General features: G+C 39.0%; 1 protein-coding gene across 2 annotated transcripts in view; it reads left to right on the top strand.

Annotated features, from left to right (window-relative positions):
- Nucleotides 1-24,010, top strand: part of PLPP4 (phospholipid phosphatase 4) — a 46,653-nt gene extending 22,643 nt beyond the window's left edge. Inside the window, exons 4-8 of one of the 2 annotated variants that reach the window (XM_077182817.1) lie at nucleotides 494-557; nucleotides 1,763-1,887; nucleotides 17,204-17,374; nucleotides 21,051-21,239; nucleotides 22,560-24,010. In XM_077182817.1, the coding sequence (XP_077038932.1) occupies nucleotides 494-557; nucleotides 1,763-1,887; nucleotides 17,204-17,374; nucleotides 21,051-21,239; nucleotides 22,560-22,570 (560 nt within the window). In that variant the 3' untranslated portion in view covers nucleotides 22,571-24,010. Of the gene's footprint in view, nucleotides 1-493; nucleotides 558-1,762; nucleotides 1,888-17,203; nucleotides 17,375-21,050 lie in introns of both variants that reach the window. The other variant, XM_077182818.1, reaches the window with a different exon arrangement.
- The last annotated feature ends 1,033 nt before the right edge of the window (nucleotides 24,011-25,043 follow it).

The raw sequence follows: 25,043 nt of genomic DNA, 5'->3' as shown, positions 1-25,043 counted from the left end.
TTGTAGTTTTGGCCAAAAGGCAATGCTTTAGCCTGAAAGTGTTTAATTCCATCACAAAATTCTTTATTCTATATAAAATACATATAGACATGTGTGTGTAGATATATTTATGTATCTTGTGTATTGGTCTATACAGGAATTCTGCTTGACATAAAGAGCATGAGAGTTTAATCTGGTAAATTACAAAACTCAAAAATTGCAAACCACAGGACTTAATTCTCTAATTTTTTCCCATTTATTGACTTATGCCTGTTCAAATGGCATGGTAGGAAAACTGGCTTTGTGTAATGAAATAAGAACAAAGTAATGATTATTATAATGCTCTGAGGTCCTTAGTCTGGCTAACAAGAAAAACAAGCAGTAAGCTAAAAAAAAGATCATTCAGTTTTCAGCCCAGTAATGGTTTAAGTCTGTAAATTGAATGCTGTAGTGCTGCAGTTTGTTGCTTGGTACTTAGGTTATTATTGTTCTCTTTGTTCATTGTGTTTTGTAGCTGTTTCCCTGGCTCTAGCCCTGAACGGTGTCTGCACAAATACTATTAAATTAATAGTGGGGAGGTAAGTCCTGTCATGTTCTAAATGATGGGTTTAACTTGAGAGGAATGGAGGCAGACTGAGAGATTTCTACAGCAAATCCCAGTAAACAGAGAGCTGCTGCTCCAGAGCACGTGGAGTCAGAGGGGCCCTGTGGGGCTGTCCTTGGCCTGCTGCAGGTGTTGCACAGCTCCATTAGGTGACACCCGCTGTGGCAGGAATCCATGGCCGTGCTCTGCTGCTTGCTTGAGCTGCTGGCAGACCCGGACCAGAGAGGGCTTTGGGAGGAGTGGTGGGAGCTGAAACCAGCTCATTAAATTGGCAGCATGGGAGGGGAGAGCCACAGCATGTGGGAGCTCAGATGCCAGTACCCCTTGTCTGATTAAATAGGAATCAGTTCATTTTGTGAGAAGCATATTCTGTGTCCAGGTGACATCAACATCCACAGCCAAACAAAACCTGGCAGCTGAGCAGTAAATGGATTCCTTGGTAGAACATTTCTTTAGGGAAGCATTATTTTGAATGAAGGGCTTAGAAAATATGTTTTAGGTATTTTTTGTCTCCTTATCAAAATTTTAAATAATTTCAGCTGGGAAATGCACATTTCACTTGAGTTCATTCACTGTTGATAGAGTCCAGTGCTGCTTTTGTTGCTGGGATGTTTTGCAGCATATGAGAAAGCAATATTTGTGTTTGATGGACCCTCTCTGCTGCAGAACTGGTGCCCTGACAGTAATGGCACTTGGCACTTTCATTTGATGGGTGCTTTTAAAATAATTAATAATACACCCACTTCTTTAGACAGGAATAAGCTCATTTATCCTGCATTCCAAGCCAAGTATTTTGCTGTCAGCTTGTCTCTGAATCTGTGATCATTCACTTTTCTCCTCTACATGGATTATTGGCTCTGGATCAGTGTGACACCAGTCAAACCTACAGGCCCAGCTCACAGCAGGGTCAGGAGAAGCTCAGAGGTTTGCTCAATGCACTGAGACAGTCAGCATCAAGGCTGGTTTAGATTTTGGTGGCTTTTTTTTGGATATTGTGTGCTGCATGTTTCAGCAAGACCTGTGAAAATTTGGGAGTCATTACACTTTGTGCAAAACTGATCACTCTAGGCAAGAGTAGCCTGCATGTGTGTGATAAGCAGTAAATGTAATAATCACTGTGAGATTTATTTGTTACTACAGCTTTTTTTGTGTTTTTAATACCCATGGTGTTTTTTGTAGACCGCGTCCCGATTTCTTTTACCGCTGCTTTCCAGATGGAGTAATGAACTCTGAAATGCACTGCACAGGTGATCCAGACCTGGTCTCTGAAGGCAGAAAAAGCTTTCCAAGCATCCACTCTTCCTGTAAGTTCACTTGACACAGTGCCTCTTTTGTAAAAAGCTGTCCTTTCTGTGGTTTGGAGTTGCTCTTTTTCTTCTGGATCATGAACCTGATTTTTGCTGGAGGAGTCTGAACTTCTGACTTACAGAAAGTTAGAAATTTCCTTCTGGAAATAAAATTGTGAGCCTGTGACCCTTCCTCATCTTGGGAACCACCTGAGAGCATTCAGAGTCACAGCAGGACTGTCAGCAGAGTGAAGCATATTCAAGGTTCCAGAACACTGTGATTCTGAGGAACATCTGTTCCCCAGTGCAGACCTTTGTCTAATAGGAGATATTTATTTTCTTCTATTCCAATGAAGTAGGACAGTACAGTCACTCTTCTTCTGGCTTTGAGGTCTAGGTCTCATGGTTTGGTCAGGTACCCCCAGTTTGTGCTGCATCCTGACAGTGTTTAGGTGGCTTTTTGAGACTTAATCTACCTGATTTAATTTGTTTTACTAGCTTAGATGTTTGTAAAGGTTCCTTTCTCTGTCTTGAGAAGATGAGTTCTACTGTGTTTTATCTCATGTCTGATAAAACTTCTTTTCATTTGTAGAATAACTTGATTACTGTAAGCTTCTTTGGGGGTTTTTTTGGCCAGTAGTGTTTGTTGCTTTCAGCAACAGTTCTGTTTCTAAGAGCTGCCAATTGAGAACAACTAAGTTGTATCTATGGATTTTTTTTGCAATTGTTAACTTCAAATTGCCTAATTGTAGAGAAGTATATATTGCATACAAGTTGGGTGATGAGATGAATGCAATTGTGAGCTGATTTTGCTCCTTCTTTCTTCTGTGAGTCACAGAAATAAATAAGAGAGTATTAGATGATTGTGGCTGTGTTATAAGCTTTAGTTCCAAGCCAGGGGAGCAGCCACAGGAGGAGTCCTGGGGTTTTCCTCTTGCCTGGCTCTGGTTGTATAAGCTCTGAGTTAATGGTGCTGCAGCTCACACCTAATTTATTGGAGCAGAATGATGTCCCAGAGTATTTAGATCTAAATTATGAGAGCAGCTTTCTCCATCACTGACATAAGATTAGGGTGGCTGAGTTGACTGTATTTCCCACCACAAAGCCTTTTATTAAAATGGGATAAGAATGAAGAGATGGTATATATTCAGTAATTTTTATCACTTGGTAAGTGTATGTTAGAGTTTAGAGGCAATTCTGCAGCTGCTTGAACTACTTAGCTGTTTGAAGCCTGATGTTATAATATCTAAGCCTCTGACAAGCTTTAAAAATCCATACATATTTTAGTCTCATAATGGAGAAGGAAAGCATTTAATTTGACAATCATACAATGCTTCTCTGCAGCAAAATTATTTTGATAGCCAAAACTGTCAGTTTTATCAAGAACAGTTTATAGTTGTGATCACAAATTTAGTTTCTTGCTATTACTTCATTCCCAGTGGTATAAAGAGTGGTAACCAAAAAAAGTATTATGGGAAGCACACCATAATGTGTGCTTTAATATGCTAATACATATTATGCTGCTCTCCTACACCTTTGAAGCAATGAGGATGTTTGGGATATAATAATTCATGTTTGCAAATTGTGATGTAGTTTTCCATTTTCTTAGCTCAAAGAAAACTCTTAGCTTAAAGAAAACTCTTAGCTTTTCCCATCTTCCTAACATGTGAATATTTATGATGTTTCCTTCCATAATCTCAGTCTAAAATTTTTCCTTGGCGCCTTTCTCCCTTCCTTCAGCACGAGATTGTTACGAGGTGAAGTGAAGGAGTTCCACTCTTCAGATTTCTGTCATCCCTCACTGTGTGTTGAGAAATTCATGAAACAGCACCAAAAAGGGTTGTTTGTTTGGTTGGTTTTTTTGTTTCTGTTAGTGTTTGGGGGATTATTTTTTCTGTCTCATGACTGCAGAAGTGTAAGTGGTGAGGATGAGAGTTGACATAAACCTTAGTACCTCTCTTGGTATGATGGTTTTAAGTAGCCCACTACAGTTTGGTATTTCCTACTTCACTTGAACCCGTGGGGAAAATAAATCACAAGTAAAAGCTGCCAGGCAGCTCATAAAGAGGGGTTAGAAGCTTCAGTCAAGAGCCATTCTCATCTTCAAAACAGTTTTTCTTAAGGCATTTCTAGGATAGGCTGTCAGTCACAAGCTTTGTTATACCAGAATCTAAAACTTCATCCATGCAAGACGAGGCCTTTAATAAGAAAATCCGTGGTGCTGTAAATGGGGAGCTGTGAGAGGCTAAAATGCAGGGATGTGTGTCAAGAGTGACAGCCCTGGCACTCCCAGATGACCTGGCCTGACCTTGCTTACTCCATAAAATGTTGTGAACAGTCTGTTACCACTCTCAGAGCCAACTTGTGCCCTGAAGGAGAGCTCTCCTTTCTTGGAGCACAGATGATTTCCTTGGCTTCACCTCCCTGGGCCAAGGAGAGCTTGTCATAAAAGAAGAAGAAATGTGTGGAGCACAGGCTGTTTCATAAAGCCAGAAAGAGACTTGCACGTTCCACTGGATCAAAGAAATCTCAATCTTTTGGATTGTTTGGAACCCATTTTGCTTCTTTTCCAGTGTGCTGCCAATCTTGTGAGAGGGGATGGACCTTTGGCTCCATTCCTGCCTGTGTAGCTCAGAGGTGTTCCTGAGAATAGCACAAATGTTGCTATTCTGACACCCAAAATATCTCGGAAATATACATTTTTTTTATTCCATATTTAGCATTTCCACGGTTTTATAATCCATTGGCAATTTTATGCTAATTTAAAGCCAACACCTGTGATGGAACCATGCAGCCTCTCTGTGCCCATACTTCATCAAAACTGTGATGTTTAAAGATCATAAATGCAGCATTTTTTCCTGCCTGTGCCCTTCCTGTGTGCCTTCTGAAGATTTTTCTTGCAGAGAACCTTTAGACAGCCTGCCCTGGAGAGCCTTCAAGGCATCCCCACCTCTCCAGATGTTTTTTCCCCTCCTTGCAAAAGATGGAAACAGCAGCAGCAAGCTACAGACCAAAAATGAACAACCAAATGGATGGACATACAGACAGAATGTTTGAGCATATTCAATGAAACAAACAGAACAAATTGTGTAGAAATCAGCAGAAAACCTTTTATTGGCAATGATTATCCAGCATACCAGCTGATGAAAAATGTGATGTATGGATAAAGAGAATTTAACTGAATGCAACACATGCAAGAGGAAAATTAAGGTGAATGAACACAGAAAAATTAATTGGACAAGCCATGCACACAACTGGGAGCTGAAAAGATCACTGAATTTGCAGGCATACATTGTATTAATGGGATGGATAGACAGCTTTTTGTAATTGATTTCTTCCTTTTCATCTAATGCCTGATGTCATTTTGACATTTGTGTCAGGCTGACAAAATCTCTCCACAAACAAAATAGGAACTTAGGAGTCCTGGAGTGTTATTTATCTAAAAATCAATTTACAATGCTTGTAAATCCAGGTTTGTATCCAGTGAAGAGATGAGAGAAAATGCCTGATTTCTAAATCCTGTGTTAGTCTTAAATTGCAGTTAGCTATAATTGGTTATAATTAGGTAAATCTCTTTGTCTGGAGAATATGTCTTAATTTTTTTCAGAGAACATGTTCAGCCTGGAAGCCACCAGGGTTTTTTCATGCACAAGGAAGGCTGATTCTGCTTGACCACATGTCAAGAACATATTTAATTAAGGTGACAGGAATACTGAGCGTGTTTTCCATTGGAGAGCTCACATTTCTGAAAGCATGTAGGGTTCATGAGCTGCAGCTTAAAAATTGTTGCAATGCCCTGGGACCTCTGAAGAGTTCTCAGAAGAGAGCAGAAGAATATGAGCATTAAATTTCCTGTGATGTTGCCACATCACCAGTTGGGTGTTTGGAAGGAGCGAGGAAATAATGGGGCAAATTCTCTTTTCACTTTATATCCTGGTAATGGCACAAATATAAACTGGTTCCCCCAAATTTTATGAGTTGGGTTTTGTCCATGTCTTTTTCCAGTTGCTGTCTGAAGTGAATTTTGGCTTAAAATATGAATCCAGATCATCTTTCCAAGTTTTGGATACAGAGCTCTAAATCAAAGGAATAAAGAACTGATCCATTGCATTCTAACTGAATCTTTGACCCAGATTTCACCTGTATAAATGAGGACAGGCCACCAGCAGCAAACAAAAGTGCTGCAAAAGTAGTATGGGTTTATGTTAAAATGGATAATAAATGAGTCTTGATTTATTGCCAAAACCAGGACAACTTCATGGCTACATCTGAAATGTTTATGTTCATATGTTGCCTATCAGAACAGTAAGCAGCAAATCAGCATCACAGGCTTGCTTCAAATATTGTTCAGTAAAATGGGCTGTTTAGCTTAAAAGAAAAAATTAAATCCTAGACAGGGAGATGTCCCATATGCTGCTGTGATTGTAGCAATGGAGTCCTTGTACAAGCAAATATGGGTAAATAATAGTAACACAACACAACTTATTTAGAAACACCAAAAATCCTCTGTGAATTTAATGCCAGATTCTTGACCCTGTTTGCTTTCTTAGAGGAAGTGATTAATTCTTCATGATGCAACTCCCTTTAGGCTCTTATTCTGCTCAAAAACATTTGTGAGCAAATTGCAGTTGCCAGTTTTGGCTTCAGCTTTATTTAGTGACTATTTTTAAACGTGTTATTTCTGAATTGGCCAGAACTCTTGAAGCTGTGTTTTCAGCTAAGGAATTAGATTGGAGGAAGTTGCTTGAAACTGGTTTTGGTACCTTTCTAGTGAAGCAACAATAGTGGCTTGGTGAGAGGTTAATTCAAGCTCCTTGGGGCTTGTACTGCTGAGTGTTGGTGGTGAGGGGCAGATTGAGCCCATGGTGGCCACAATACCCACAGAGACATCCTGAAACTGATGTGTCTGCTGTGAAAAGAAAATGAACATCACTTGCTAGTCTGGTTCATGTCAATTTATAGTTGGATTCACAGAACTCTGAGGATAAAGGTGCCTCTGGAAATTGTGCAGTTCCAGCCACAACAAAGCAGGGTCAGGGTGAGAAGGTTCCAGAGGACGATTCCCAGCTGAGTTTTGATTTAAGGTGAGGATTCCACAATCTGTCTCACAGGGAAGCTTGTCCAGTGCCTGACCACTCCGTGAAAATGTTGTTTATTATATTTAAATGCAATTTCCTGTGCTTCAGTTGGTGCCAATTCACCTTGATCTGGCTGCCACCCAGCAGAGCTGGGGTGTTCTTCCCCCAGTCCAGGAATTTGCATTTCCCTGTGCTGGACTTCAGGAGATGACTGCTGGCTACTGATCCCTGAGAGAAAGATCCCATCGACTGATTGGAAGCCAAATTTGATAAAAACTAACCATTTTAACATAGTGGCTGCAGAGATAATTGAACTTTCAATTTCACATTGGATTGGATGGATTAATGGGAATAGAATCAATTAAAAATTAACATATCCTGTATAAAATTACTATATCAGCAGCACAATAAATAAAACACTCATGATTTTTATTTTTCTATCTGCAATTTAGTTACTTAAATTAGTTTGAAAAGTTGACTTTTGGATAAATTGCATCCTTTTTTTAATAAAAACGTTTATTGAGTATAGAGACGCCTTTTTGCAAGGAAAAAACAGAGTTTTGTAGAAATAATTTTGTGGCAGCATCTCAATTTTATGTTTACAGAATGAATGTTAACGCAGAGCTGTGCCAGAGCTTTCATTTCTCATGTGGGTGTTTTTGTTTTTCTTCATTTTATTATATTACTGAAAGAGGTTTGTAGATATTACTGTTGAATATTGCTGAAGAAATCAGAGAATTCAATCAGGAATCTGAAATGAAGAATGCAATCAGAGGCTGTGGGGACAATAGCAGTGACTTGTGTTCTCATGTTTTTTAATTACCTCCTTGATGAACAAAGGTGTCTTGATGTGTTTGAGAAAATAATGGCCCTGTAGAAGCAAAGAAGAAAATTATTTCCTTTGCCTTTTGAGCTGTAGTTTACACTTACAGACAAAATGGAAGTATGGAAGAAGCTGAAGTTAAAAAAGTGAGCTGCAAGTGTAAGTAAATCTCTGATCTTAGCTCCAATAAACCAGGTTTGCCAGCAGCTGCTGCTGGTTATGGGTTATTAAATTGCTGTTTCTTGGTTATTATATCTGTTCAGTTTGCTTTCATCTGTGCAGGGAAGGAGCTTAATTACCTTTCAGTTTAATTCTTCTTTTCTTTTTGCCAAACTTTGACTTTTTAGGCAAATTTTGTAAGCTAAGATTGGTTTCAGAGGCTGCAGAAGACTTTGTTGTGCTGCAGTAGATTTCAGCTGTATCTAAAGTAAAGAGCACTGTTCTTCTGCCTGACCTTTTCTGTTCAAAGTTCTCTGAGTCACAGCAGAGATCTAAAGATCAATTTCCATCTGTGAACTGTGGTGACAGCTCTTCTCTGGAGTGAAATGGGTCAGAAAGCAGAGGTTTGATTTGAGATTGGAAGGCTGTGAACTCGGGGGGGGCTGGCACATCACTTTCTGACCATCTCTGAGGAAGAAATCTCACTACAGGGCTGGCAAATATTGAGGTTCCTTGAAACTGCCATTGCAGCACATAAATCAGAATATGCAGGAGAGTGTTCTACCTGTATTAGAGCTGCTTGGAAGGAAACCCAAATATTCTGTGTCCATGAGGACTTTAAAACTCCCTACTGAGCACTCACCTTTGTGAGCTGGGCTGGGTCTTTTCCACCCTGAAAGAATTAGTTGTGATCAGTCTCCAAATCCCCCTTGCACACTCAAATCCCCTTTGAGCAGCCAAAGGGATGGACCTGACTCACACAAGATCATGTTCTTCTAATGCAAGCAACTCTGAATCCCAAATAGTTTCATTAAAATCAGGAGTGCCAGCTACAGTTCTGCTATAAGCAAAAGAAAAATAACTCAATAAAACCCTTGAAATTGAATGATAAAGTTAAAATGCCAGGCAGCTTCCTTTAGAGGTGGCTGACTGATTTATCAAACAGCAGAAATCTCAGTCATAACATTTTCTGAAAATATTAATTTAGGTCTCTTGAAAGCAAGGGGATATTAAAAGGTTCTTGAGATAAAAGCTATGAGACAAATGCAGGAATTCAAGTATACTATTTATGCCAGAAAGAGAAAAAGAGCACCTGCAATAGCCTCATTTGGATTTTGCTAATGCTGTCAGTTCCACATAGAAAACATGAGTTATTAGCTAATTTATTTCCCCTACCTTCTGCAGAAGACTGAGCAAATAATGGCCTCAGTGTTTTCTCAAACAAAGCCTACATGACAATTATTTATGCAAAATATTTTTAAAAGTAATACTGCTTTGTTGAAAACTACTGATTTGTCTGGTGGTTTTTTTGGTTGAGACTTTAAGTTTTCCTTTGTTTCAACCTGAATTCAGACAATGGGTTTGGAAGTCTCTCAGTCTGGTTCCTACATTTTTTATAAGCAACTGGGAACTTTTGGAGAATGATGATGTTGAGGGTTTCCAACCATGTTGGAAGGCAATGCAAGGTGGATTTGTGGATAAAATAGCATGGGAAGTATTTAAAAAAATTCACTCACAGGGGAAGTGGGGGGAAGGAAAAAATCTCTGAATGATTTTACAGAGGGAATAAATCAGAAAATGGAAATCAGAATGATTGACCCAATGTTTAGGCTATCAGAGCATTTCCACAGACATTCCACAGACATCTAAATATTTAAAACATCACTTGCTTAGTCATGCAAGAAGTTCTCTACCATATTATGAGCTATTTTATTCTTCATTTTATTATTTCTTCACCCTGGGATCCAGTGACAGGGCACATGGGAATGATCAGAAGCTGTGCCAGGGGTACTGATATTCAGACTCAATATCAGAATAATCTCTTTCCCATGGGGGTGGTCCAACACTGGAAGAGGCTTCCCAGAGAGCTGGGCAGTGTTTGCCAAGCCTCTCACTGTTTAAGAGGTATTTGGACACTTCTCTTAAAAATTTGCTTTAGCTTTTGGTAGTTTTTTAAAATTAAAAAAGAATTTAAAATAATTAGCTAAAATTAATAAATTTTAAAATTAACATTAATTTCAATTGATTTAAGAATTCATTGGAAAATTATTATTTTTTTAGCTTTTTCAGCCCTGCAGTGGTCAGGCAGCAGGAATAGATGATAATTGTTGGTCCCTTCCAACTGAAATATTCTCCTCTTTTCTGTTCAATCTCCATCTTCCCTGCTCTGTCCACCTTCCTTACTTACTTGAAATCAGTAAGTTTGTGTGGATGAGCAGAGGAAGATCCTGTCTGAACAAATTGAATGACTAGTTGATGTAAATATTAAAAAAGTCAATAGGCAATGTTTAAAAGATATTTATGCTGTCAAACAGTAGGATATGATATCAATTTCTGGTATTGTTTATGGCAAGGAGGCTGGAATCTCAAGGAAAAATATCACTGTATGCAGAAATGCCTCTTGCAGCAGGACAGGGGATGGGTAGGAATTAAATATGAGGAGCAGGAGAATAATTGGGGTGTGAATACCCATAGATCTGGCCTTGATTCTATGCATTGTTCTATGGTATTTCTTGGAAATGAGATTTTACCTCTATCAGCTCTAGTCCTGATATCTGGTCCACAGACCAGCACTGCATTTATTTGGGTGTGTCCCATTCCCCCCAGCTGCAGTGTCCTGATTTGGGCTGAAAGCATTCTCAGCATTACTCCTAAATTAGGTTTCCATCTAGTTCCCCTCCTCAGTTTTGGGAGAAAAAGAGAGAAATATTTTGGTTTTTTGCTTCTCTGAATCAGTGATAAATTCTGTGGCAGCAGCCTGGCTGTGGATTCTCCTCTTAGCCAGCCTGGCTGTGGATTCTCCCCCTCCTCAGTTTTGGGAGAAAAAGAGAAAAAATCTCTTAATTTTTGCTTCTCTGAGCCATTTTTAAGTTCTGTGACAGCAGCCTGGGTGTGGATTCTCCTCTTAGCCAGGGAAAGACTCCACAGCAGCTCTCAGAACATCCCAGCACTTTGCTGGTGACTGGCTGGTTGTGAATATTTTATTGTCTCTGCCTCTTCACAATTGACTGCTCCACTCAGTGTTTGTCACTGTATGTCATCAGAGATATTAAAGCTGATTATATCAGCTATGCTCTAGACTTGCCTGATGAAGCACTAATTAAATTAAGCCAGCATTTGTGGTGTTTCTTGCTGTGCCAGTACCAAGAAAAAAGGTGACTGGAAAATATGATGTTATTAGAATTAAAGGACAGGTGGCTCCTCCCCCCCTTTTCCACTAAATAATTAAAATTAGTCAGTTGTAAGAACGAAAATATTTTTACATGTTAAAAGACATCCATTCCTTTGAAAAATTAAAGTGATTTATGTGCTTCAGAGTGGAGAAATTATTGAATTTCAATAGAAATGTTTGCTATTCTGTGATAATTTTTATAAAATATTACCTCAGTACTTGTAATTATAGTTGGGTATCTAAATTTGAACTGTTAATTATCTTTAGCTAGCAATTTCATGGAGGATAATCATATTTCCTTCACTTGAAAATGAACATTTTAAGTAACAAATGAGCTACAAGCCAGAGGTTTTTGGCAGTAATTGCTGCTACTCCCCTATTTTCAGGATAAATCTCTTAATTAACAGCTGTATGGCACTGTCTCACTGAAATATTTCATCCTTTTATAAAAGAATCCAGGGAAATATGAAAAGGATTTCTTAGATAGGCAAGCAAAAAAAAAAAAAGGTCCTGAGGGTTTATTGGCTTCTTAATTCAAACTCTGAGTACACTCAGGAATGGTTATGTTTAATGTTTCTGCCTCTTCTCTGACATAATTACCTGTGAATACTCAACAACAAGGGCTCTTGGAATTCATGAGGGGCTTGGGAAATGAACTCCTTAATGTTCAGTTTTCCAGCCTTAATTATAAATCAACTCTTTCGAGCCTGTTTGAGGTTCAGATTATGTGTATGCCTCGAAAAGATATTCCTTTTTTTCTGGATTTAAAAAAAAAAAAAAAAGTGAGATTGTAATGCAGGATTCCTGTAGAACAGTGGTTCCTCACTGGGATTTGTCCTACCTGACCAACATTTTTGAGTTTGTTTTACACAAAGGATGTAGGACACTGTGGGGTTTGGGTTGGAAGGGACCTTAAAGCTCATCCAGTTCCACCCCCTGCCATGGACAGGGACAGCTCCCACTGGATCAGGTTGCCCTAGAGCCTTCTCTTCTCCATGCTGAACAACTCAGTTATTTGGCACTTTGAAAAATTGTATTTTCTCCCATTTCTTTGCATGTTTAAAGGTGTTAATCCCAAATCTACTGTGTACTCCAGAACAGAGAGCAACTCTAGTTTTGCTCTCTTCAGCTAGCAAACCTCATTCCAGACTGAATTGGGAATGAAGATGCCCAATTTTCCAGTCCCTGATTTTCCAAAGAGAGTTTAGAAGTCTCTCTCAAGAGAGTTTTTGGCAAGTTTGGAGCCCAGTGGATTCAGTGACAGCACAATCCTGCTGTGCAGCCACTTCCTCCTTGGTGTCCTGGCCCACTTGGAAAGTGGGGGTGAAAAAGGCTCAGAGTCGTTTGCCTTCCCCCTGTCCAATTCTACTTCTCTCCATAAAACCCAAATTAAAAGTTCCTCTTTCAGGTGGAGGATAGATCAGGCTGCATTGCTCTGCACTTCACAGTGTTCAGGAATAAATAGGATTTTCCTATTCCTGCTGTGTGTCCCACCATGAAAAGAGAAGCAGTGATTTTCTGTACAACCCTTCCTGCTCAGGCTGGGCACAGTCCTGGGGTTTCCCAAGTTCCTTTTTGAAGTATTAAGGGGGATTATTTGCAGCACTAAAATTGGTATATTCCAGTAAACTCTTGGACACTGCTGACCATGAGTTTGACAGAAGCTTTCTGATCCTCCACTGTCAAAAATTTCTATCCATGGAGAAACTCTTCAGCCTTTCTTCTAACTGTATTTTACATGCTAGTCTGTATACTTGGGCCAATTAATAATAATAATAATAACAATAACAATAATAATGTAGTATAATATAATGTAATATAATATATAATATATAATAATTATTATATATAATATTATATATATTATATACTTATTATATTATTACTATATATATCATATATTATAATATATGATATATATAGTAATATATAATGTAATTTATTATTATTATTATTATTATTATTATTATTATTATTATTATTATTATTATTATTATTATTATTATTATTATTATTATTATCATCCCCGAATGAGTGATGCAAATACTTGGCATGACAAGAGGTTGAGCAGGATGTGATCCTTGTCCAGGATGTTACTGATAATGTAATTACAGAAAAACAGGAAAGCAAGAAGTTACCCTGATCCATTGGTTGGAATTTGATGTCTCCCAGTGTTGACCTGAAAAAGAAAAAAATTCTCTTTGTAGGGACTGTTTGTTGTTAAATATCTCATAAATGTCCCCATGGCCATAATTTGTAGTAGAGCTGAAGAGGCAGTGATCTAAGGCTTGTGCCTAGGCTGTGCTTAAAAAGAGAAATTATTAAAAGTAATTCCAGGATCTGAGCTGGCTTAATCTTCTCTTTACTATGTTCTCAGAGAATGAGGATTTTTTCAAGGTTTCTACCCACAGAAATGGGAAAGTAGGCTGTGGAACAGGTTGCTTTTAGGACTTTTGTAAGAGGTGTCATGAACTGAAGAAATCAAAATTTAGTTCTCATTTTCTGGTGGCAATGAGATGCATCCTGAGGCCACCTTAGGAATTTCAGGTGAGATGAGGTATCTGGAAAGGTACATAAAAAAAGGTCACCAAAAAAACCCAAAAAAATTCATAAGAATTCACTGTGACAGTGGTGCAAAAACAATCTAATGACTAATGCTCTTGCTTTTCAGATAATATAAGCCTATTTTTGTTCTAACATGTCTCTGTCTCCAGCACCTCTTTTTTGTTTCCCAAGTCCCTGCATACATTTGTATTTTGTGATGTGCTTTTCATGTTGCTGCTGCTGAACTGTCTTTCTCTGTGAAAAGAAATTAATAAAGCTAAGCCAAAGGGAAGGTGATTGACTGTCCCAGTTGGAAAAAAAAGAATTTAAAAATACTTTGTGAGAATAAGCTCATAAAATTCTTTGGGAATTGTACTCCTATAAAATGCTCTTTGAATTGAATTTCAGCATTAAAATTTATGCTCTCATTTGGTATCATACTTTTTCCTTCAAGAAAGATAAATATTTCAGTCTTTGAACAGTGTGAAACTGAAAACATTCAGCAGTAGCCCTGGCTGCTGGAATTCCTCAGTGGGCTGCTCAGCAATTCCAGTGATGAATAGTCTGTGTTTGCACTTGGGAAATGCACAGTAATCACTGCAAAAATAAAGCCTTGCAGACAAAGGGATGGATCATTTTATCTGATCCTTAAAAAGGCCATTCAGATGGTTGTTTTGTAATTTGATGGCATTTAAGTAAGTTGAGGGGTTTTCTTTAGTTCAAAAACTGCTTAATGTGAAAAAGTCATTTATTGCGTGCTTAGCAAAGCATCCATTAAATCTTGAGAGGCTGAAAATCCTCCTGGCGTAGTTTTAAATTTCAGAAAAACACTCACAAAAGCAATTACCTTTTTAAATGAATAATTTATTTGGGGTGCTTTAGATCAGATTCTTGTTTACAGTTTCTCACCTTATGCATTTCAGCTTGGTAATTGTTTGGTCTGTACAGACAGGTTTTTCAGCTCACCTAAAGCCCCTGTCTGGAGGGAATCAGCTTTCAGGATGGGATCTGTGGTGTCTCCAGGTGCTGTCGTCCTCCTTATTCCTTCTGAACTCACTTTTTTAAAAAAGAACATCATAGAAACAAACTGAACAATTGAGTCCATGGTACTTTTATTTATTCAAGTAATGACAATGCATTTTAAAGCATTTTAGCAAGCCATGACAGAACCTGTGGCTTGTCTCATGAGAGTTTTTCCTGAGTTCAGCAACTTGTGGCATCAGGACTTTGATTTGAGTTAGCTACACCAATTGGTAGAAATATCTCATTTCCTCATTCCTTTCTCCTCTTACAACATTTAAAATCAATGAAATATTTGTGTCTGGAATTTGTATCAACATGTTTCTTGTCTTAACATTGTTTTAAACTAAATAAAATCAGCCTGATTTTCTTCTGTTTATTTACATCAATGTCTCCAAAAAGGGCTGGTTGGTATTTTATATTGCTTTTTCCTTCTTTGTATAAAAAGATTTTGATTTATTTTCTGGAAGAAGGCAGCTTAGAAGTGATTTTGTATTGCTCTGCTGAATCTTTGGGATCTGTCTTCCTAATAACTTTTACTAGGACAGTAGGCAGGGTGTGACCCTTCAGGGCATGTGTGTATTTGCATTTCCTTCATGCTGCAGTGATGTATGGACTCCAGCTGGTGCAGGAAAAAGTGCTCAAATATATTCTACTGATGGACCAATTCTTCAGTGGAAATATCACCTTTAGGCCCAGGATTCTTGAAGAGTGAATTGTTTTTCTTTATGTTCTTGACTGACATCTTCAGAACGAGCCATCAGGCAAAGCTGCCCACATGGGATGCACAGCAATTGAGCTGTCCTGAATTCTGCAGTTACTTTTATAATGGATATCCCACATCCCAGAACATTTTGCTGTTAATTCCATGCTTTTTGCTGCTGACTCTGCATGCACTGGGCCTCTTGGGTCAAGCAGCTCTTTCTGGATTTGCACACTCCAGGGTAAGGGAAGTCAATCTGAAATTCTGCAGTGTAAGGCTTGTCTGCACAATGGTAGTTCTACAGCCACAATATCAGTTTTATATATTAATGTATTATTAGAGTATATTAGATATAGTACATTAGATATAGGTATAGTATATTAGATATATCTATATAGATATATAGCTATATATATAGATATATATATAGATATAGATATGTATAGAGAGAGTATATTAGATATATTTATTTTCCCTCTTATACTAGGCATGGGTTCCCCTAAAGGAGTATTTGTGTCTCTCTTCTTTCTGCCTTTTAATTTAGAGAAATACATCCACCACCTAAGGCAAGATCAGCCTTTGTGTTTATTACAAATATAAATCCTACTGCACTTCCATGTTCTTCCGTGAACACCTCCTTCTGAAAAGGTGGAAGACCCTGAAAAGAACCCCACAAATTTGGGGGAAATAGTCTTTTTAAAATATTAGCAGATTCTCTCTGAAGTCCTTTTAGCTACATCTGCTGCTGCTGTGCACCATGCTGACAATTGCTGGTAGAATTGCCTGGTAAATGGTATTAATCCTAAATATGAGTCTGTGTGAACTGAACACCTACTTTATAGTTTGGGCAATATTCCTTTAAACCTCTAAATTGCTGGGCATTGCAGATTGCCTGAAAATGAAACCACAAACCAATTGATTCTTCTGCCTGGGAACGCTGCCTTCAGATTTCAGTTCGCCTAAAAAATTATAACCTGAGGTGAAAAATAGAAATATGAAGACAAAAATATTTTTGGAGTGGGAAAGATTTTGCTTCAGGATTGCATTTGATGTTGCATATCCAAGACAGATTTCATTTTGATCGCTCCATTTACTCATCTAGAAGATGAAATGATGCAAACAAGTCCTTTCCTTGTCCACTGTCTCTCTGGAAGGTGTAAAAGGTGCAACAGGAAAGCTCAGGGCAGAAACTTGGTGCCCGAGTTCTCTTGTGTATGTTCTATAGAAACTGGGTAATGGAACCTAAAAATCTCATTTAAATGTAATTCAATTACAGTGCAAACTGTCTGAATCCTTTTCTGCTTTGAACCTCAACGTTTTAGAATAGGTCTAAAATCAGGAAAGATGTGCTGAAGGTTGAAGCGTGAAAAAGCTTTTGTGACTCAAGTTAAAAATTTGCTTAAATGTTTAATTTAGTGTCTGATGTCTCCCCCAGAGGAAAAAGGTGAATTGCTGAAGGAAGAAAAAATTTAAATTTCTATGGAATAGGTGACTGTCTAGAGGCAACACAGTGTTTGCAGACATGTCAGATTATGTGAAAGCTGAGTGTATGTATTAGAAAAAAATCAAATTGCTTCTGAGTGTTCCCTTTCCTGGTTGCTTGCATTGCTCTATAAGTAACTCCACTGCTGTGGAGAATGTATGTATGACATGGATCTTGTTGGGGAATGTCTTTCCTCATTCACTTCCCCAAAAATGTGATTTTTTTTAAAGTTTGCAAGATCGTGACTGCTTTAATAAAATTTAAAAAAAAAAAAGCCCAAACAAAAAAACAACCAATCAACCAAACCAGCACTAATTAGAGTTCACTGCAGTGATGTGCTTTGCTGTATCAGTTGCATTTTCAGGCCTGGGCTTCACCACCTTCTACCTGGCTGGAAAGCTGCACTGCTTCACGGAGAGCGGCCGGGGGAAGAGCTGGAGGCTCTGTGCAGCCATCCTGCCCCTCTACTGTGCCATGATGATCGCCCTGTCACGGATGTGTGACTACAAGCACCACTGGCAAGGTCAGACATGGACATGCCCCATTTTCCTACTCTTTTTTTTTCTCTGATTTAGCCATGGATTTCTGTTGTAACGCGACACGAAATGAGCGACACTCGCGCCTTGAGATGTTTAAGGTAAAAAAGGGGTGGTTTATTTCTGAACTCTGGTATTTAGAAGTGATTATGGATTGGAGGATGAAATTGCTACTTTTTTAACTCCACTGGTCAAACTAACAGTTTATCAATTCTCTTTTCTTCTAGAAAGGAATGTAAAACAATTATTTATATGAAAAGTGCATGAGAAACTCTATTACAAAAATGTAAACATCAGAAGGTTTAGAAGAACTTTAGAAGAACAGGGTGACATATTTCTTTGACTTTTTTCTGTTTCAGTACATAGTGTGAGTTAAAACACCATGCTGTTCTATAGATTTTCCTTGCTGGGGTTTCCTAGCAAGGCTGGATTAGCCAGCACTGACCTTCAGAGCTTCAGGCCTCTGCCACAGCATCCTCTCCTCCCTCACAGCAGGCACTCCTGGAGTGCAACACCCATCAGGTCACTGCATTGTCACTGTTGTCTCAGAGTCCTTCAAAGTTCTGTAACTGATGGAGGAGGCTGTGCTATTTATCAACTACACACTCGTGACAATTCAGAAAACCCTGCCATCAATTATTTCTTTACCCATTTCTTGACTTTCTTTATGGCCACCTTTGTAGCTTCCTTGCTTTTACTTATGTCCTCTGCTAAGTAAACCAGCCTGTAATTACTTTTCCCCTATTTGTCCCTGGATTCCTGTAAAAAATACCGTGCATGGTATTTCTGATGCTGTTATGTGGATCACCTTGGCTTTCTGTGGTATTGCTAGGACTGTGCTGCTGGCCTTGCAAATTGAGCTCTCCTCAAGGTCCTGAGTGCTCCTTTCAATTACCTGAAATTTCAGTTCCATACTGGTTCCATGATGTTTCCTGTTTTCCAGCACTGTGGTGGGTTGACCCTGGCTGGACACCAGGTCTGTCACTCCCCTCCTCAGCTGGAAGGGTGAGAGAAAATGCAGTGAAAAGTTCATGAATCAAGTTGAGTTGAGGGAGAGATCACTCAGCAGTTGCTGTTAGGGTGCCTGGAGCAGCTCCGGCCCCTCCTTCCTCACTGACCTGGGTGTCAGCAGGGCTGTTTCTCTCACATGTTCTCACTCCTCTCTCCAGCTGCTATTTCAGTTGTCCAGATTTTTTTCCCAGTTTTTCACATCTCTTATCCCAGAGGTGCTCCCACATCCCTGCTGTGCCCAGTCTTGGCCAGTGACAGACCCATCCTGGAGCTGCCTGGTGCTGGCTCTGTTGCACATGGAGAAGATTCTCAAGGAAGCCACCCCTGCAGCTCCCTCTGCTACCAAAGCAGCACAAACACACAGCATTCTGTTGGTTCCTCATATAATTTCAATTAATTTCTGCATTGCTCTGTCCCCCTGAGCACCTTCTCATCTCACCCAGCAGCAGAACCAATCTCAGCCATGCTTTCCCTCACCCTGCTGTGCTCCTGCAGCTGCTTCATCACCAGCCATTAGCCTTGACACGCTCTCTGAGGAGCCTCCTGCTTTCCAGCAGAGCCTTGTCTTGTTTCAGGACCCATTTCTCCTTTTCTCAGTGACACTGGGGCTGGGGAGAGCCTCCAGCACAAACCTGCTGAGCATGAGGTGCTGCCTTGCCAGGCTGGCAGGAGGCACACAAAACACTTGGCCTGAGCTCCCTGTTAAAGAGAAAAGGAGGAGTGGGAAGAAATGTGGAGAGTACAGGTTTGGAGCAGGTGTTTGCAGTGTGAACTGTCCCTTGCCAGAATTATTGATGGGCTGAAAGGTGAGCAGGTGATGGTGATGTGCTTTGTACAAGGTGGAGGAAAACTGCACCCAGGGCTTGGGACTCAGCTCATCACAGCTGCTCCTGTTCTGCCTTTGAATTTTAAGGAGATGGAGCTGCAAACTTATGGGAATAAATTACATGGGAATCCATTTCCTTCATGGTGGAAAAAGGCCCATTCTTTATTCACATCATTAATTTTTATACAGATTAACAGACTTTGTGTGGGACTCTTAATTGGATTGGAGTTTTCTTGCCAGTTACCTTTACTGGTTAGTAACAAGTTGTTATTCTGTATTGATTGGTCACTCAAACTCTCAGTGTCTACATGCAGGGATAGTTGTTTGTGAAAGATAGTTTTCATTTTTCTGTCTAACTGTGTAAAAGCAGTTTATGCAGGTGCAAGTTATCTGAGAATTGCACCTAACACACGCTTATAGAAAATTAATCTTGTCACAATAACTAAGTTTTTTACGAGTTGATTGATGCTGTACAGTGAAAATTCTTGCCCTCAGTACCTTTAATATCATTATAGTTTGGTAGAGCCAGGCTGATGAAATCAGTCAGCTTCCAGTGTGGCTAGGATAAGTTACTGTCTGCACACAATCACCTTTTAAATTCCTGTTATATTAATTTGTGATAGATTAATTTTGTCCTTTTGTGTGAAGGAAGAGAACATAGGATTAGAAGGCATCTCCTGGGTCATTCCATGTAGTCCTGTTCCTCAAATGTGACTTACAGTCACATTTCTTAGTTTTATCCACCTCACTATTAAATTTTTTAGGTTTTCTTGCTCCAGCCATTCCTGATAAAAGGCATCTCACATCTCTAATGATTACAAACCATCTATTATGCATTGAAAATTGAACTACATGGCCTTTATTGTAATGAAAATAACAATGCCAAACCAGGGTATTTAATCTGTATTTAAGGACTTTAGACAAAAATAATTTGTATTGATTTACCCTTCTTTTCCAGTAAACTAAATGATTCACCACTTTTATTACACTTTGGGTTTTTAGAAATGAAAAGAATGGAATCACAGTTACACACAGATGATGTGGTGCTGAATCAGTCTTGTGAAAATAAATGTGTTGTCAGGTCATTTTAACCAGTTCCTTTTGCCTCACTTCATTATTCTTCATGTTAAATCTGAGGCTTTCACAGAGTGTGTATGTCCAGTGAAATTTTTCTCTTGTTGATTGTAAATGAAACACAAGACGAGGTGAGTATTTTCTGGTTATTTTAATCACCAGAAACAGAAGGAATCCTCTATAGAAAATTTTAAATTGCCTAAGTGTGAGAGCTGCAAATATCTCATCCAGTAGCCTTACTTATCTTGCTTTATTTTCTGATAGGAGAATGGGATATTAAAAAAACATCAAAGAAAGATATTCAAGAGGTGTTAAATCAGTTAACAGGCATACTTAGTCTTTGACCTTTCAGATGCTTTTGGTAAGAATTCATCCAGCTTGAGATTGTTCTTGGCAGTCTGCTTTTTTAACTGGAAGATCCATGGGTTGCCCACCCACAAGTGGTCAGCTGTGATCTGGAACATCAGGAGTGTTTGATACCTCATGGAGTCCATTCTATTCCCAGTGTTCATCTCCCAAAACTGAGCCAACCATCTACAGTTTGGGTGTTCAAAATATTGCACAAGTCCCCAAGGATGGATTTTATTTGTCCAGTGTGGTATTTGGTTCCAAATTCTTTAGGAAAATTCAGAATCCACATTTTCTGTGTTAAACACTTTCACATCAACCAAATGTCTTTTATTTGCAGTTTTCACTCCTGGCTGCCCTTCCCCTTGTAATGTGCTTCTGGTTTTGTTGCTTTTTTCCTGCAGATGCTTTCGTTGGAGGGGTGATTGGCCTCATTTTTGCTTATATTTGCTACAGACAGCACTACCCTCCTTTGGGCAACACAGCCTGTCACAAATCTTATGTCAGCCTGCTGGATCAGACCTCAGTGAAGAAAGAAGAGAGACCCACAGCCGACAATGCTACTGGGCTGCCTCTGGAGGGAATTACTGAAGGTCCCGTATGACTTTGAGAAATGTGCAGAATGAACTTTTAGCCTTCTCACATTTCCTCCAAACTGGTCTCTTAACAGTGGTTCTTAATGTACATTTTTTTTCCTTTTGTTTCTTTCCTTTTTATAAAGGGAATTTAAATATTTTATTTTTAATGCCATGGCACCATCATAGTTTTAAAGGTAAATTCTAAGTTCATACTGACTTGCTGAATTATCTGTTTTCAGTCTACTGCAAGCAGGTAGAACTACTCGAGGGAAGGGGAAAGAAAGTTATTAAAAAAATCTCATGTGGGGAATGGTCAAGAGAGTAACTTTGAGGTGTGGTTGAGCATATACTAGATCTGGAAACAGATTTTCTGAAGTACTGAGTATCTTCTACAAAGTTCTGGTCATCTTCAGCACTCATTGATTTCGATGGGTGGCGAGTGCACAGAGCACTTTTCATCAGGTGTTCAACATCTGTAATTTGATAATTTAGGGCATCATCCTTATGTTTATCTTGCTGCCTTCTGACATTAACAGAAATCTCCACATGCTGGTGGAACTTTGTATTAATTATCAAATTTTGCCAAGACCGTTCTGAGCTACTAATGACTAAGAGGGCAAAAGGTGTGGCTGGTGAAGTGCTTGTGAGAGCCAAGCCTTGTGCATTAGTAGTTCCACAGGATGATTCTCACCTTCAAGAAACTCCATGCTGTTAAAATTACCAACTAAGAACAACATACAGGATGGATTAGAAACTTGGCATTGACCATCAGCAATTTTTGAGAACTCTTGCAGTATTTACCATCAAAACAAATTTGAAAGAAAACACCCATTGCATTTAACGAGCTGAAGTCTTTCAAACAGATGTTTAAAACCCCCTAAAACTGGGAGGATAAAGAAACACAAAGTTTCCTGTGGATCTCGTTGTGCCATGTTCATTCTTGTGTAGTGACTCACTGCAGCATTGGTGACCTGAGGAAATGCAAAGATTCTCATTCGTGACTTTGGGCACACAACCACAAATGCCTGTGGTGGTTTCCAGCACTGTAACATACCCAGAGGAAGGCTGGAGACAGTTTTCCACCAATCCCATCCCACGTTTTCAGCTCACCATGCTCTTGGGCATGGTGCTTGCCAAGGTTGGTACCTGAATTGGAGCTCACCTGAATCAAACCACTGCTGGTATGGAGAAGGTTGACAAGAGTGTGACCGAAGGTAATTTATTATCGGTAGGATTCTGTTTGTTAGGTATGCACTATGCAGTATACATCACATTCCTGTGAGATGAGGTACCTTTGGATGGCAGAATGTCAGATTCCAGGTTTTTTCTCCTTAGGTATCCTGTGAAAAATGAAGGCAAAATATTCCAGACCACACCCTGGCATTTGAACATTTCTTGGAGCAATCAAGATAATGTTGATCAACGACCACAATTACGGTGCTTCAGACTGGAGGAGACTGCTGCCATGATTATAATTTCTGTGTTCCTGTTGGAATATGCATCAGCCTCGTAGACATTTTGTGATTCAAACAGCTCAATGTTTCTATGTAAGGCTTGTCATTTACTTTACTCAAAGCTAAGCTTTGTAGATTTTTTTTTTTTGAGAAGAGCTGCTTCCTGATTGGCAACACTTGAATTTTTATAAAAAGCAAGTAAATGAGGGTCCCCTTAAAAATAAACCTAATAACTGTGTACAAGAGGATGCAACCTTGCTGTGTATAAATTTATATGATATTTGGAAATGGCTATAAATAGGAAGTGACATTAAGGAACAGAAGGTAACAGGAGTGAACCCGGGAGGTTCTGTAGAAACCAGAAAAAAGCAAAGCTGGTACAGTTTAACTGAGCCAGAGGGAGGATGTTTCACTTACAGAATTCTGAGGTCTACAGCAGAGACAGTTGACCTTAGCTGTGGCTTTCCTGGTGAATATACAGTAATTCACAATACCAGCATCAGCAAAGCCAAATTACTTGGCATTTGCACTGGATTTGACAGAACACTCCTCTGGTGTGGTTGAGATCTTATTCTAGAAATCCACAGAGTGCAATGGAGGTTTAATCTTCCTACGAAGTTTTTAAACCACCCTACAGAATTCTGTAACAAATATAGTTTTCTATTACTTCATGTGGGAGGATTACTGAGAGCCCCAGAGCCAGGGTGAGGTTTAGCCATCAGCTCTTTCTTTCAGCAGGAACCCTAGTCTTCCAGGTTATATGCAAATGTTAAAAAAAGAATAAATCTTCAATCAAAATTAGAAGTTTAATACTGATGCATAGAGCATTTTGCATGTTTTTATATAGATCTGGCTTATTCTCAAAATGGAGTGGAGCCTTCTAACTGATGTACACATTCTGAATATTTTAATGGCTTTTGGTACAGACAGGCTGTCTTTGGGATGAGGAAAATCTCTTCCAGCCCTCAAGTGAGTAGTGGCTGCTAAAAGATTGGAACATGAAGTGTAATACAGCATAAAACCTGAAATTGCAGGAGTAATTGGTGATCTCAGAAAAGCAGTAAAGAATAACACATTTTAATGGGAATAATTCAATCGAGAGTCATAAAGGAGACAATGTAAAAGGTTTGATTAAAATGTAATTAAAATTATGAAAGACTTAATGGAATGAAACTTGTGGAGGGATCTGTAGGTGCCACAATCACCAGTGCAAAGTCAGCGTAGGGAAGGCATTTTTGTGGATCAATGTATTTTACTCTCATGCTTTCTCAGTGTGAAGGAAATGTAATGTTGTAATGCACCAATAAAACAACACATGAATGTGGGTTTGTACATCTGTGTGTTATCATTTTTTTGAGAAGAATATAATTTAGCAAGTAATTCTCATTAATTAAACATGCAGAGAATAACACAAAAAAAAAATGCCCTAAAGAAACAGTGTTACTGATAAAGAGTCATTACTGATGCTGTTAAAAAGGAACAGCTTCCCTCCTTTAACCAAAATAATGCTCTTCAGCTTTTCTCCAGGCAAAGGTAGAGTGTGAGACTGCAAGGCTGAAATTCTGCAATTGTTACCCAGCTAAACCCTACAGGTTCCTTCCCCTGCTCCCATTCCATATCCCAAATAACCCTGCAAATGCCATATTTAATAACAAACGTGGCTGGGCTAGAACAGGAGGACAACATCAAATCAAACACAGCAGGGATATCCTGAGAGACTGGCAACCAGCAAAATGCCCCCACAGTGACTGAAATCTCAGGCTCTGGGTTAGGAATAGAGCATTTGTGCTGATTCATTCAGATTTTGTTGCTTTTTCTAATTTGGCCCTCTATTTTTTTTTCCCTGTGCATAGAACAAATTATTTTTATTTAATGTGAAAACAGAACCTCATTTTCCTTCCTTCTATCCATGGCAAAAAATACTTGGCTGTGGACTGTGGGGGGAAAAAACCAAAAACCTATGAAAAAGCCATATTTTTGTTTTATGGTACTAAAATTCTAATAATTTTTAGAGAATAGCTCTGGATCACTGAGCACATCACATTCTGTAGGTGGAATAAAGCCTTTACATGGGTTTTTTGTCTTAAGATTGCTTAGCAGGACCATGTTGTTGGACAGTTAGGAGTAGCATCCACAGGCATTATCTGAAATCAAATATCTTATTACTCATCTTTACAAGATAAATAGTCTCACCTGCTATCCCAGAGTACACTCCACACTCATCTGATAAGCAGAATGCCTACATTGCTGTCCTAAGGGGCTAAAATTAAATTAGAAGTTTCCACTGGGATGCACCCAGTTTAATTCAGTTTATTATACAGAGAACTCCTGTTCTACAGGTGTGCAAATTACTCCCTGCTCAGGA

The sequence above is a fragment of the Agelaius phoeniceus genome, chromosome 9, assembly GCF_051311805.1.
Source record: "Agelaius phoeniceus isolate bAgePho1 chromosome 9, bAgePho1.hap1, whole genome shotgun sequence".
NCBI classification, from domain to species: domain Eukaryota; kingdom Metazoa; phylum Chordata; class Aves; order Passeriformes; family Icteridae; genus Agelaius; species Agelaius phoeniceus.
The sequence above is the reverse complement of the archived record's forward strand: the minus strand, read 5'-3'. Positions and strand labels throughout refer to the sequence as shown.